The 13,073-nt window shown below is 39.5% G+C and overlaps 1 protein-coding gene across 1 annotated transcript in view; it reads left to right on the forward strand.

Moving 5' to 3' along the window:
* The window catches only part of KCNH1 (potassium voltage-gated channel subfamily H member 1), a 173,589-nt gene that overhangs the window by 27,391 nt on the left and 133,125 nt on the right, over window positions 1–13,073 (forward strand). Inside the window, exon 6 of the mRNA XM_029965099.1 lies at window positions 4,579–4,971. Within this exon, the coding sequence (XP_029820959.1) occupies window positions 4,579–4,971 (393 nt within the window). The remainder of the gene's footprint in view (window positions 1–4,578; window positions 4,972–13,073) is intronic.

Raw genomic sequence — 13,073 nt, forward strand, 5'->3', positions numbered from 1 at the left:
TATTAATCTCTTGGGGTTCTTTTTTTCCCCTCCAGGAGAAGTACCTTTACAAGCAGTTTGAATCTAGTTAGTTCATATGGGTGGGTAACTGCACCACTACTTCAGCAAACCTGTCTCAGGTTGGCGCTGCTCTCTCTAGAGGCTGGAGTGCAGCAGGAGCATCTTGGAGCAGGGCAGAAAGTACTTCCCTTTGCATCTACCTGGGTTTGCTGTATGGTGCAGAGAGAATGGAGTTTATAGCTCTTAATCTCCTGATGATCCAGGAGTGGTGTTTGTCTCTGGAAGGATGGTGAAGAAATAGACTGTGTGGGGCCCTTGGTGTGAAAAGTGTAGAAAGGAGCTCTTATAACTTCCAGTGCAAGCGACCTGACAAAACTCAGATCTTTAGCACAAAGCTCTGTGGGCTTTCTTCCATGACTTCTGTGCAATACTGAGCTCCTTTGTTGTGCTTTGTTCTAAAGGCACATGCTCGTTCTCTGAGATAATTAAGCTTTGTTATAGGCGTGTTTCTCTTCCTTCTATGAAATGAGGAATTTGCTGCCTTTGAAAAGTCTTGTCTGGCAGTCCCAGATGCTGCAAGACCTTTGCTAGGCTGTAAAGCAAGTTGCCTTTCCTGGGAGACGTAGTGTGAGCTGGGACAGTGCCCTTCTTCCATCCCAAGCTGTGAAATGAAGGTTCATCTCTAGCAATGCCAGCAAGGTGGAGTGGTTTTACAAGGTGCATGTAAGTTATATAGTGAGAGGGAGCCTGGGCTAGAACTTGTCACCTTCACTCCGCCCTAGCAAAGTTCCTCAGGCTTGCTGCAGGTGGCTTTCTTCACCTGGTGAGTGATTGATATCCCTATGTCACTCCTTGATGCCCATCTCCTGCCCTGTCCCTGCCCCTCCATTCAAGATTCACACCCACAGTGTGGGTGCACATCCATCTACTGTAGACAGTAAAAACCATGCCCCCTGGTCACTTTAAATGGCCATTGGTAGAGACTCCAGTGTGGTAACAGAAGTTCAAAAGACTTATTGATAAGGTCCCTAGCCAGTCAGATAGTTTAGAGTACATTTGCTTTCTAAATAGAAAAGAAAGAAGATGTCAATCCTTTTATTTTTCTATGCTGTAGCCCTTGAATCTCAAACAAGCTAGGAGAGAGTGTTTTGCATTTGGTGATTACATTTTAAAACACCCAGAGCAAAGTTGTTTATTTCTTAACGAGTTGAAACTAGAAGTCTGTTTTTTCTGCTTTCAGTTCAGTCTTACATCCCTGCAGTTCCACTGACATGACTTTCTTTTTCATTTGCAGCAAAATAATGGACACCATAATTTAGACCCTGCTTTATTGCCAAAAAGATTGTTCTTGCCTTTTTCCTATTATTTGGGTATACAAGAATATATTAGTACATTTTCCAATACCTATAATTTGGTTGATGCAAAATTTCCACGAGTTCTTGGAGTACAAAAAGAGCAGCAATGGCCAAAATGGAGTGCATTATACAATTCTCAGTCTAGAACTTATGAATTTATGTATGAGAACCAATCTGACAAGAACTAAATAAAATATTTTTTCAGAGTTTATTGGTTGAGGTTCCTGTGCTGATTAGAGTGGTTACCAAAAAATTTGACTTATTCATATAATAACAGAGGCTAAAAAAATAAGCTGTATTAGGCCTGTGATTACAAAACAAGCAATTATATTTTCAACCTGCATTTATGAGGTGGTACCATCTCCCCACAGTAGTAAGATCTCAGCATTAGAACTGAAATCTAGTTAACTGACTGATAAATGTTACTATGTGATAGAGATGTTTGGTTTGCTGATCAGTTATTCCAGTGAGTGAGTATTGCAGAGGACTCTCCTTGCCCATATTTCAGCATATTTTGGGCTTAGGATCTTAGAGCTGCTACTCATGCAGACCCTCAAAAAGACCAATAGTAGCTCTTTGCTTTCCCACTGATTGAGGTACAGCTGTGATGTGCAAAAGGAAGCGCAGGAGATATTTGCAATATTGATCTTGGGCTAGAGCTTTTGTTGAGAAAAGACATCCTAACATTTGTCATTGGGATTGCAAACAAGCCTTGAAGGCAGCAACACTCTGTGTACACATACTAACTCAATACCTCACCTCTGCATCTTCCAGTCACTACCAGTGACTTCTGGGGACTGAATGGACTGGCCGGTGCCTCCTGCAGAGAATAGAGACAACTTCTGTCTTGTGCTGCTTCCAACTCCTCTTACCATAAGACAACTTTTTTTATTTGCTTTTTTTTTCTTTTTTTTTGGTAATATGGAGAAACTACGTGAATCGGGGTCAGGAGTCATAGACTACTTAGTACTACAGGGAAGATGTCTGACTCCTAGTTTGGTCCGCAGGGGAAACGTTCGTTTTTCCTCTTTGCTGTCATTCTAGAAACTCAGTGAAACAAAAGTACTAGGTCCTCTTATTTTTAAAAATTTTTGTTCAAACTGTTGATGCCTCTGTGCTAACATGCAGGTCTCTCTGAGCAGGTCATGCTAATTCTCTTCAGGAGAACATACTGGACTCAAAGTCAGCGGGGTTGCAATTCCCATTGTCATTTACACATGTGCAAGGGACTGTGATCTGACAGTCTGACCCCTGTTGTGTACAAGACTAAGTCATTATGTGAAGTTCAGAGCAACAGGGAATTTGATCTAGGACTGTTTTGTCCAAATAGGACTCTTGTAGCTGATTGTTTTCTTTTGTCCCCTTTGGCTTTTAACTGTTGGAAAAAAGCCCACCAGTTCAGGAAAAAAAAAAAAAGGCACTCAGAAAAGCCTGCAGATAAAAATCCATGTCTAAATAATTGACATTAAAAAAGCTAAGATAAGGAGCATGAAAGGAAGACATCCTTCTAATATAACTATGCTGTCTGATCTTCTCCCTGAGAAAGACGGCCATTTAATTTCCTTCTCTGCTCCTTATTGCTCTGAACTATGTGTAAATAAATGTGAAAAAGGAGCCACACTCCTAATTTTTTTCCTAGGTTCTATGAGTTTGGCACTAGCAAACACATTTCACTCTAGCAAACCTCCATCTTCCTTTCAGTTTTCATCCATAACTCATCCAAGGTAAATTTAATTTTAAAATTTCACTTGTCTTTATTTGGACACAGTTTCTTCATGTTGATTTCACCCTCATGTATATCCATAGATATAAACAAACACATTCTTGTTCATAGGTATGTGGAAGAAACTTTATTTCCCAAGAATTAAGTACATGATAATACTGTTTTCACACTAGTGGGCAGAACTGGAGAGACAATAGACAGAAAATGGGCAGCATTGATCAAGCTTGCAGTTATGCAAAACAGCACTCAGTGTCAGCATATGTTCAGCCTGAGGTCCAGGGTTTAAAACATCATCTTTTGCAGTAGTGCATTTTTGAATTCAGACCTAACTGCACTGTAACTGGATGGTACACCTCAACGGGTCACCTCAAATACTGTGTTCAGTTTTGGGCCCCTCACTGCAAGGACACTCAGGTGCTGGAGCGTGTCCAAAGAAGGACAACAAAGGTGGTGAAGGCTCTAGAGAACAAGTTTGGTGAGGAGCAACTGAGGGAGCTGGGGTTGTTTAGCCTGGAGAAAAAGAGGCTCAGGAGGGACCATACTGCTCTCTATGACTGCCTGGAAAAAGGTTGTAGTGAGGGGGAGGTTGTTCTCTTCTCCTGGATAACAAGTGACTGGACCAGAGGAAACAGCCTCGAGTTGCACCAGGGGAGGTTTAGAGTAGACATTAGGAAAAATTTCTTCACTGAAAGGGTTGTCTAGCATTTGAACAAGTTTCCCAGGGAAGTGGTGGAATCACCATACTTGAAAGTGTTCAAAAGGCGTGTGGATGGGGCACTTGGGGACGTGGTTTGTTGGAGAACGCAGTGGTAATAGGTTAATGGTTGGACTCCACGGTCTTAGAATCCTTAAGGTTCAGAAAGTCCTCTATTTTTCTAGGATTCTGCACCATCAAGTAGTTAAGACACTGAACTGCTCTCAGTGAAAAGTTGAAGTTGAAAATGAGTTTATTGAGGTTAATGATAATTATCCATGGGCTTTGGACCTGCACAGTCCAGAGAAGAGGAAGAAAGACCCATGCACTCATGACAGATTGTAGTATAAGGCTATTTCAGACACAGTGTAGTGTTAAATAGCCAGTGTGCAAAACAGTGTGGTCCAGTCGTCCCAGTGCTGGATTGCAACTCAGAAGTTATGGTATAATTCCTGGTTTTACCATTGATTTCTATTCACAATTGCCTTCCTGTCTGTTTTTGCCCATCATTTATCTGTCTTGTCTATTTTGATCACTGAAGAAGCTGTCTTGGACACCCCACATATTAGACTTAGTGTCAAAAAATAAGTAATGGTATTAAAAGAAATAACTGTTCTTAGTTTGATGCTGATCTGTTTAATGGAATACTTATCTTGACATGCTTACCATTTTGTGGTGATAAAAGGAGTTAATGGACATGTATTTTTATCAACTATTGTACTGAGCTTGAGAATCTACAGTGTGGAAAAATATCATGAAAAAATTAAGCATGTTTTCCTTTTCTCCTGAAATCTCTGTGACTACAGGTATTGCAGCTGGGCTCTGAAATCCTCCCACAGTACAAGCAAGAGGCACCAAAGACTCCGCCACATATAATTTTGCATTATTGCGTTTTCAAGACCACCTGGGACTGGATCATCTTGATTTTAACCTTCTACACTGCTATTTTGGTTCCTTACAATGTCTCCTTTAAAACCAAACAGAACAACGTGGCATGGCTAGTAGTCGACAGCATTGTAGATGTCATTTTTTTGGTCGACATTGTGCTCAATTTCCACACGACCTTCGTGGGGCCGGCAGGAGAGGTGATCTCTGACCCCAAACTGATTCGCATGAATTACCTGAAGACCTGGTTTGTGATCGATCTGCTCTCGTGCTTGCCCTATGATGTCATCAATGCATTTGAGAATGTCGATGAGGTCAGTATGCTGGTTCCACTTCCACCCATTAGTTATTACTTAGTGGTTGGGGGGGAGGTGGAAGCGAGAAGAAAGAAATGTATGCTTTTAAATATATTGAGCTACTGTACATATGCCACTAGTAGCCACCCACAGCATGCACAGAAGTTTGCCTATGAATCCTAGCTAGAAACGTCATTCTTTAGCTGCACTGGGAAAGGCTGTAGTTTTTGGTGTTTAAAAATCCGTGTTTACTTCATTATGCATCCTCAGAGTTCATGAGGACAGACAGAAGCAGGCAGCAGAACCTCTGTACAGCACTGAGGAAAACTGCTCTGTCTGACTTACTATGAATAGCTTGAACTGGTGTGTCAGGACGGTTTCTCGGGTCAGGCTTCTCTTGCTTTCACTGCTGACTGAACAGGGTACTTCTGCTAATGGCAATTCTTCACATGAACAATTGGGAAGTGAAATACACTTTTCTCAGCTGCTTCTGGTACACTATAGCAGGTGAAAAAGAGGCAGGCAGTGACTCACCAAATATTAGACCACCAGAAAGCACTGTGTGTATATCTGGTGATCCATGCAGCATTGTCTGGCAACAGTTGTTTTAGAGGAAGGTGAAGCAATTGAAGGTGCCTTTTTTGGTAATTTCATAATTAGATGAAAGGATAAGAAACCTAGACTCCTCAATTCTTGCTCATTTCTTTGGGAACAGATCACAATCCAGCAAAAGAACTACCATTCAGACACTTAAAACCACAATGCTGCCTCTGCTTATTCTTTTGGATCAGTCTGCCAAGAAAATATTCCTAAATTAAATATATTAGGGGTACATGCCTAAATAGTTCAGAGAATTTATGAATTGCTAATAAAATCTTAAAGAGGATTCCAGCAGTCCGCTTTCTGGTTACATATTATAAAATATGTATCATCAACTAATTATGTGTCTAAATTTATCTCTGACACATACTAGAGATGTAACATGCAGAATCGCAGAATCACAGGATGGAGGGGGTTGGAAGGGGTCTCTGGAGATCATCTAGTCCATCTCTCCTGCTAAAGCAGATCCATGCAAAGCAGGTTGCACAGGATTCCATCCAGGTGGGTTTGAATAACTCCAGAGAATGAGAGGGATATGCATATGGATCTCATCGGGGTTTAGTATTTAATTTTTATCCTGCAAAATTTAAATTTTACGAGTTCCTTTAAAGTGTGACCATGTTACAAAGGACAGCCTAGCTATCAAAAGAAAACTAAGCCAAGTGAAATATATGGGCAAAACCAAAACCTCATTACTTTTTTAAAAAATACACTACTCAGGTTTTTATAAAATTTAAAGTATTATAGTGATTTTCTCAATGGCTCAAGACAAGTAGGCAAACTATTGAATGTAGTGGAAAAAATATGATGTTATCTGATATTTAATTCCCAAGAGAAGTTTTCATTTTATATCAAGCTACAGACTGAGAAAACACAAACGAGATCAAGCAAAAAAGCCTTGTGAGACCTGTCCTTAAGTATTTGTTTGTCACAGAAAGGGCCCAGACTGCAGATTATTCTGTAGGGCTTTCCATATTACTTTGCTGTGCCACTGATAAAGTGGAAGCAGTGGCCATATGTCAGTTTCTGACATTTAGATTGAAAGAGCAAAAATAATAAATAAATAATAATAACTGTAAAAAGAAAGAAAGAAAGAAATTAAGCAAGAGACAAAAAAGAGAAGGAAGCTTTTCTCACCCTCTGCAGATAGTAGCAACCTGGTGATGATTTTGCTGGAGGAACACTTTGTAACTTTAGACTGGTTATGTGACCTACAGAATATCCCTGAGGAAAATGTCTAAACCAGTGGCTGTGACAGCCCTCAAGCTGAGCACAGGTGCTTTTGAACTCATGGTAGCAATTCTTCAGAGAAATACTTGTGTAAGTTTGAATTTATCCAAGTTCTCCATCTCAGTATTGCCTTGTAACAATGAGAAGCTGATTGGTACTTCAGTTTTCCTACAGCTCTTCAACAGTCTCCTTAATCAGTATAACATCAGTATATAATGTTAGTTTTAGTTACTCTGCTATCATACCCAAAGAAAAAAAATAACCAACATTTTTCTTGATGCTGTCCTTTTAAGACTGTTCATCTCCATTTCCCTTAGCGGGTTCTGACATTTAGCTGGTATAAATCATTGTAGAGTCATTAGAGCAGAGTTTCCACTGGTGTAAATTGCTATACTTCTGTTAAGGGTTTGTCCTGGTTTATAGGACCTGAAGGGATTTGCCAGCAAATTCACTGACAGAATAACACAGTGCATATCAGGTGGGGGTTTAGGACAGTATATGCTGATCACTGTTTTAAGAGCTGCCTGTAGAGAGAAAGATAACCTTTTGTTAAAGAGGAAAAAAAATAAAAAAGTAGAAAATCTTTGCCTGATATCTTCCTTTCTGCTGTGTAGAGCATTCCCTTTTGGGACAACTCCCCTTTCTTGCTGGTTTAAATTTTGCCTGTCTCTTGCCAACTTCACAGTTGGATTAAGTCAGGTGTGAGGCTGTGCTGCTCAACTTGCAAGTAACCAAATTGAATTGTTATTTGTGTGCCACCTTAATTTTGCTGAAAGGAATTCCCTCGGAGCCATTGCGCTGAAGTTAGTAGGTGCCCATAGCTGCTGCAGATATTTTTTAAAAAGTCCTAGTGTGAATACTCTTGAAAAAATTGCCAGAGATTAAATTATACCCAGTGTTAACAGTGGTGATAAAATGAGATGAAGAAATTGAATTGCTGTTTTCCTGTTTTGATGTTTTCCATATATGATTTTAAACAGCACAAAATAGAATCCTGGCTTTGCTGCAGTCCCCATAGTGAAGGGGAACTGGGGCAGGTGGAACCTCACTTGTTTTCCTCTCTGCTGTCATTCTCTGTTAAAAAAACTGACACTGAAGTCACCGAGGATGTCATGGAGGAACTAACTTGACAAGTCAATTTGTTTTTAAGAATGCTGTAATTACTGTGATGGAGACTAATTGCTTTGCAAGGGACACAGGACGTGGAGCAATGAAGAAGTAAGAAACTGTATAATAGGGTACTGAGGCTTTTTTTGGCTCTGGACAATTTTGGGACTGTCCCATCACTTAACTCTTGATAGATTAATGATGAAACCATTGTTATCATCTTTAAAATGATCCACTAATATAAGAATAATTATAATAGATGAAACTAGAGTTGATCAATATTTTTGGCAAGCAGATACTCAATTGAAAAAAATTCTGTTATTGGATTTTTTCTATTTTGAAGTAACTTTTTATTTTGCAATTTACTTATTATTACAATATAAGATATATAAGAAAATATTTTCTTGAAACAAAATTGTGTGACTTCTGTGTTTTTCAGGCAATTTCAAAATTCTTTGGGTTTGTTGCAGTTTGGAACATTAGTATATTTTCAATTTACATTTTTCAATATAATTGAAATCCAGTTTCCTCTCTGCATGGTTGAGAATATTTTTGTCCTCAAATTATTTGAATTCATTAACTATTGATCAATACAACTATTAATAACTACAATTAATTCAAGAGGCACTTAAGTATGAATAGCCACATTCTACAGATGGAAGAGGAAAGAAAAAACATTAATGTCTTTGTTCATGGGCATATAATTAAGTATGAGACTGTATGAAGCTTCTCATCTCGAGTTCTGTGCTCAAAGAGGCAGTACAGCATCTTATATTCAGACATGAACAGAATTCAACAAATAAAGAAATGAATAGCTGTAGAGAAATTTCTATTGTTAATCCAAATGAAAGAAAAGTTATAAATGTTTCTCCTGGCTTTTATATATGGGAAGCTAATTATGTAGTTAAATACTAATTACTTTCTTGACCTGCCATAGAACTTCAAGAGAAGAAAATATACCCCTGATTGATGAATCAATTTAATGCTAGGCTTCAACTTTCTATTGTTAAGACAATACATCATGCTGTAATTTAGTTTGAGTAAGAAAAGAAAATATTGGTCTAAAATTTACACAGCGCTTAAAAACATGTGGTGTTAGTCTCTTTCAAATTTGAATGATCTCAGTAACATTTGTCAGTAATCCTTTACAGTAATTAGTATTATTCCTCACTTAAGGAAATACCACATACTTTGGGGGATAATGTTATCTTTTTGTGTTCAGACATCAATCAGTAAATTTAACAAAGACCAGGCTTAAAGAAAATTCCACAATTTTTTCCAAGAACAGTGCAATTTAAGGCTTTGAATTCCAAAGCATACTTTTGCAGTGTCAGCTTGAGCAATTTTATACTGTGGTTTTCGGCCATAATACCATAAGATGTAATTTATATTGGAAAAAATTTGACTTATTACATGTGATGCAGTTGTTGTGAAATCTCATGGTACAAGTGGAATCCAGTCATGTCACCACCATATAAATCTCTGAAATGGGGAGTTTTTAGTAGTAACTGCTATGTGTATTTGAACAGAACACTATGATCAATTGTTAGCTGATGCCAAATTGAGAACCATATATCAGTCTATTAGTTGAGGTAGAAGAGAAATAAATGCACAGCCAAAGGTCATCAGGAAAGATGTATTCGATATAAATGATCTAATGTTCACTTAAGTGAATGAATAAGAGAGAAGCTAGCATGCAGGCGAAGAAGATACACAGCTTTGAAAGGACAACATTTATGATGATAGAGAAAGTTCCAGAAAAAAACCATAATACAGATGTAATAGAAGTAAATTAAGCTATTTAGTGCCAAGTAAGCGTGGTGTAGCTGGAAAGTAAATAGTGATTCGAGAGAGGGAAAAAATGAATGTGTTGCTGGTCAAATTGTTGGCAACTCTCTGAGGCAGTACTTTTGCAATAGATTAATTTAAACCTTATTAGTGGAATAATCTCTCATGCTAATACAAATTAGCTATCTAGGAATTACTGAATTAGCTACACTGGAAAGCATGCAACATTCCTAGACTTTTTTTTTACCATTGCATGCAATAAAGGGCAAGGAAATAAATTATTGTATTTGCAGTTTTATGGAATAAACAGGGACCCATAAAGAAAGATTTTGAGCTAGATGAATTTTGCAAACTGGAAAATATAATTTTTTGAGGTATTTTTAAACTGTAAACAGCTGAGTAATGTGAAATCCCTTTGCAACAGTAGTTCATTGCTCTTATTTGGATATGTCCAATTAGGCAATACTGTATTTTGCGTGTGAGCCTATTGATAAATCTAGTAATGAATGAATATTTTTTTCTATGGCTAATTATAATTATAAAGTAGTTATAATCTACTTTCTGTGTAATGTCTATAACAAAGCAGCTGTGTCTCGTATATGATCCAGTCATAGCAGAAATGTTGGCAAACTGTGGTTCTAGGGTGAGATAAAAAAGATGAGAAGGGGTTAGTGAGACCCTGTGGAGGGAGTGACTCCTTACTGGGGCTTCTGGGGAAGAATCAAGCAGTTGGGTTACTGTACCGGGAGGGGAGGCAATGGGAGGGCTGGAACATGGGCCTTGGATTGGGAGTGTGGTGATGAAGAAGCTCCACTTGATTGGGTGTCCCTTTGTGAGAGGCCCCTGAGAAATAGGACAAAACCCATGGAAGGTGTGTGCTATGGCCTGTAACCTGCCAGAGACCCTTGGAGAATAGCTAGGAGGGGTGTTGGTGTGACTAGTGTTTGGAGCTTCATAAGGAGCTTGGGGGCCTTGAACTGTGGAAGAAAGGGAGTACCATGGAAAGGAAAGGTGGTGGTGGAGAAGGGGGGCTGCTTGTCTGACTTCTGAAAGTGCCTCTGTACTGCAGCATGGCCCCAGGGGGCTATGCCAAGCAGGAGTAATTCCTTAACAAACAGGTAGGTGGAAGGAGTATTTGGGGAAATGCAAATGAAGTAAAGCGGATCCCTGGGTGCAGTGGACAGCCAGGATACAAACCAGGTAGGCAAAGAAGCACTTGCTTTTCAGTCTCTTGAGGATTCGGTGGAGGGTGTCTCTTTTCTTTGTCTGCTTTGTTCTACATCTTCCTATGCCCCAATTTTTTCCCAGTCAAATATGGATTTCTCTTAACTTCCCTCCTTAAAAACCTAACCTCTATGCTACCAATGAGCTGCTTTCTTTATGCTACCCTGCGAAGGGGTAGGCTGTCTTTTCCCCCCAAATCCTTGGTTTCCCAAATTGTATTGGTGTTGTATATAGGTGCTACAGAGCTCTTATGCCTTTTAAGCCATTCAGGGTTAAATTCTCTCTTTTGCTATAAGCCTGCTTAAGGTGTTGAGTATATTTAAATTCTTCTGCCTTCCCTAGTTCATGCACCTTGGTGGCTCAGAGACATCTACTCTGTCTGCTGATACATAGGCCCTCACAGAAGAGAATACCAGAGTAGGATGTGTTGCTGTGTCCCTGCCTGCTCTTCACCTATTCTGTAGGTTCTGCTGTGGCTGTTAAGATGCCAATTAACTCCTCTTTTTCTGCACTCCTGATGTTCAGATTAGTCTTTTTGCTAAGTCACAGATAAGTAAGGGTGTTATTGGATTTCAGGACTACTTCTTCATAGCTTTGAAAGGGATGACATGATTTATCATTCTGTTAAAGAGAGAATAGTAATCTACATAAGCTATTCAATCTGTATAAGGCTAAAAGAATTAAAATGCTGAATTACATTTTCAGTGATAAATGTATGGTGATAGCCTTTGTCCAAGAAGGAGAGATAATTGAATATATTAGATTATGAATTATTTCAAAAAGTTGCTGTTAGAGTGAGCTTTACACTGCATATAAAGGGAAGAATGTCTCAGACACGGGGATTAGTTACTCTGTTCTTTTCCCCACATTCAGCATACTTGTGTTGATCTGAGGCAGAAAGTCAGATGAGTTGACAAAGGGTGTTTATTTGTGTTTGTATTTATAAGTGGTTGCTCTGTAGTCTTTTTCATATTAGGGATGGGGTCGGAATTGGAAAGGTGGAGTGATATTAGATGCCAGTAACACTAAATCTTATTTGGGTGTTTTGCCTCTTTGAGATGAATAAAAAGCTTCTGGAACTGATGGCTTCTTTGAATCGTAGAATCATAGAATCAGTTGGGTTGGAAGTGACCTCTGAGATCATCAAGTCCAACCCTTGATCCACTACCGCCGTGGTTCCCAGACCATGGCAGTGAGTGCCACATCCAGTCTCATCTTAAAAACCTCCAGGGACAGAGAATCCACCACCTCCCTGGGCAACCCATTCCAATCCCTGATTACCCTCTCTGTAAAGAATTTCTTCCTAATATCCAACCTAAACCTCCCCTGGCACAGCTTAAGACCATGCCATCTTGTCTTGCTGATAGCTGCCTGGGAGAAGAGACCAACCCCCACCTGGCTACAACCTCCTTTTTCAGGTTGTTGTAGAGAGTGATGAGGTCTCCCCTGAACCTCCTCTTCTCCAGGCTGAACAACCTCAGCTCCCTCAGCCTCTCCTCATGGGACTTGTGCTCAAGTCCCTTCACCAGCCTTGTTGCTCTTCTCTGGACCTGCTCCAGCGCCTCAATCAGAAGCATTGGAAAGTAGATTGCTGTCTACCGGGGTTAGTTTTTTATTTACTACTGTGGAAAGTGGGATTTCTTTAGATTACTTATGTGTTATCTTTATTCTTGTTCTTCTTCTCAAAAGAAAAAAAAAAAGAGTTTGTTTCCTGGTTCTGTTGTTTTTCTGAGTGTGCACATATGCACGTAAGGCAAGCATGGCCATAGTTTTACAAATGAAAAACCAACCTTCCCATCTCTTCTCAATTATTGCTGTTTCTCCCTCAATTCTAACCAAGCTTGCAGATGTCTGACTAAAATAAGATCTGGAGATCTGTTTTCTTCAGTGCTGAAAACCACAGCACTATCCAGAGGGCCGAGATATTGATTTTAACCTGTGCGCATAACGTTATCTCATCTCTTGGTTGCTAAATGTGGCAGTCTGTAGGAAAGGTCATATTCTCAGACCTAATTAAGAAAATCAGAAGAGGCAAATGACAGAAACGAGAAGTCCTAATAATGGCCTGACAGGGCTGCCATGTTACTGCAGATAGGCAGAGCTGGGCTGTGGCATGGCTGACTTCAGCATCAGATGTCAAGAAAGAAGGTAGTACTTTTCATGGCTATTGC

This window comes from Manacus vitellinus, unplaced genomic scaffold (assembly GCF_001715985.3).
Source record: "Manacus vitellinus isolate BGI_N305 unplaced genomic scaffold, ASM171598v3 scaffold_8_pilon, whole genome shotgun sequence".
Classification (NCBI taxonomy): Eukaryota; Metazoa; Chordata; class Aves; order Passeriformes; family Pipridae; genus Manacus; species Manacus vitellinus.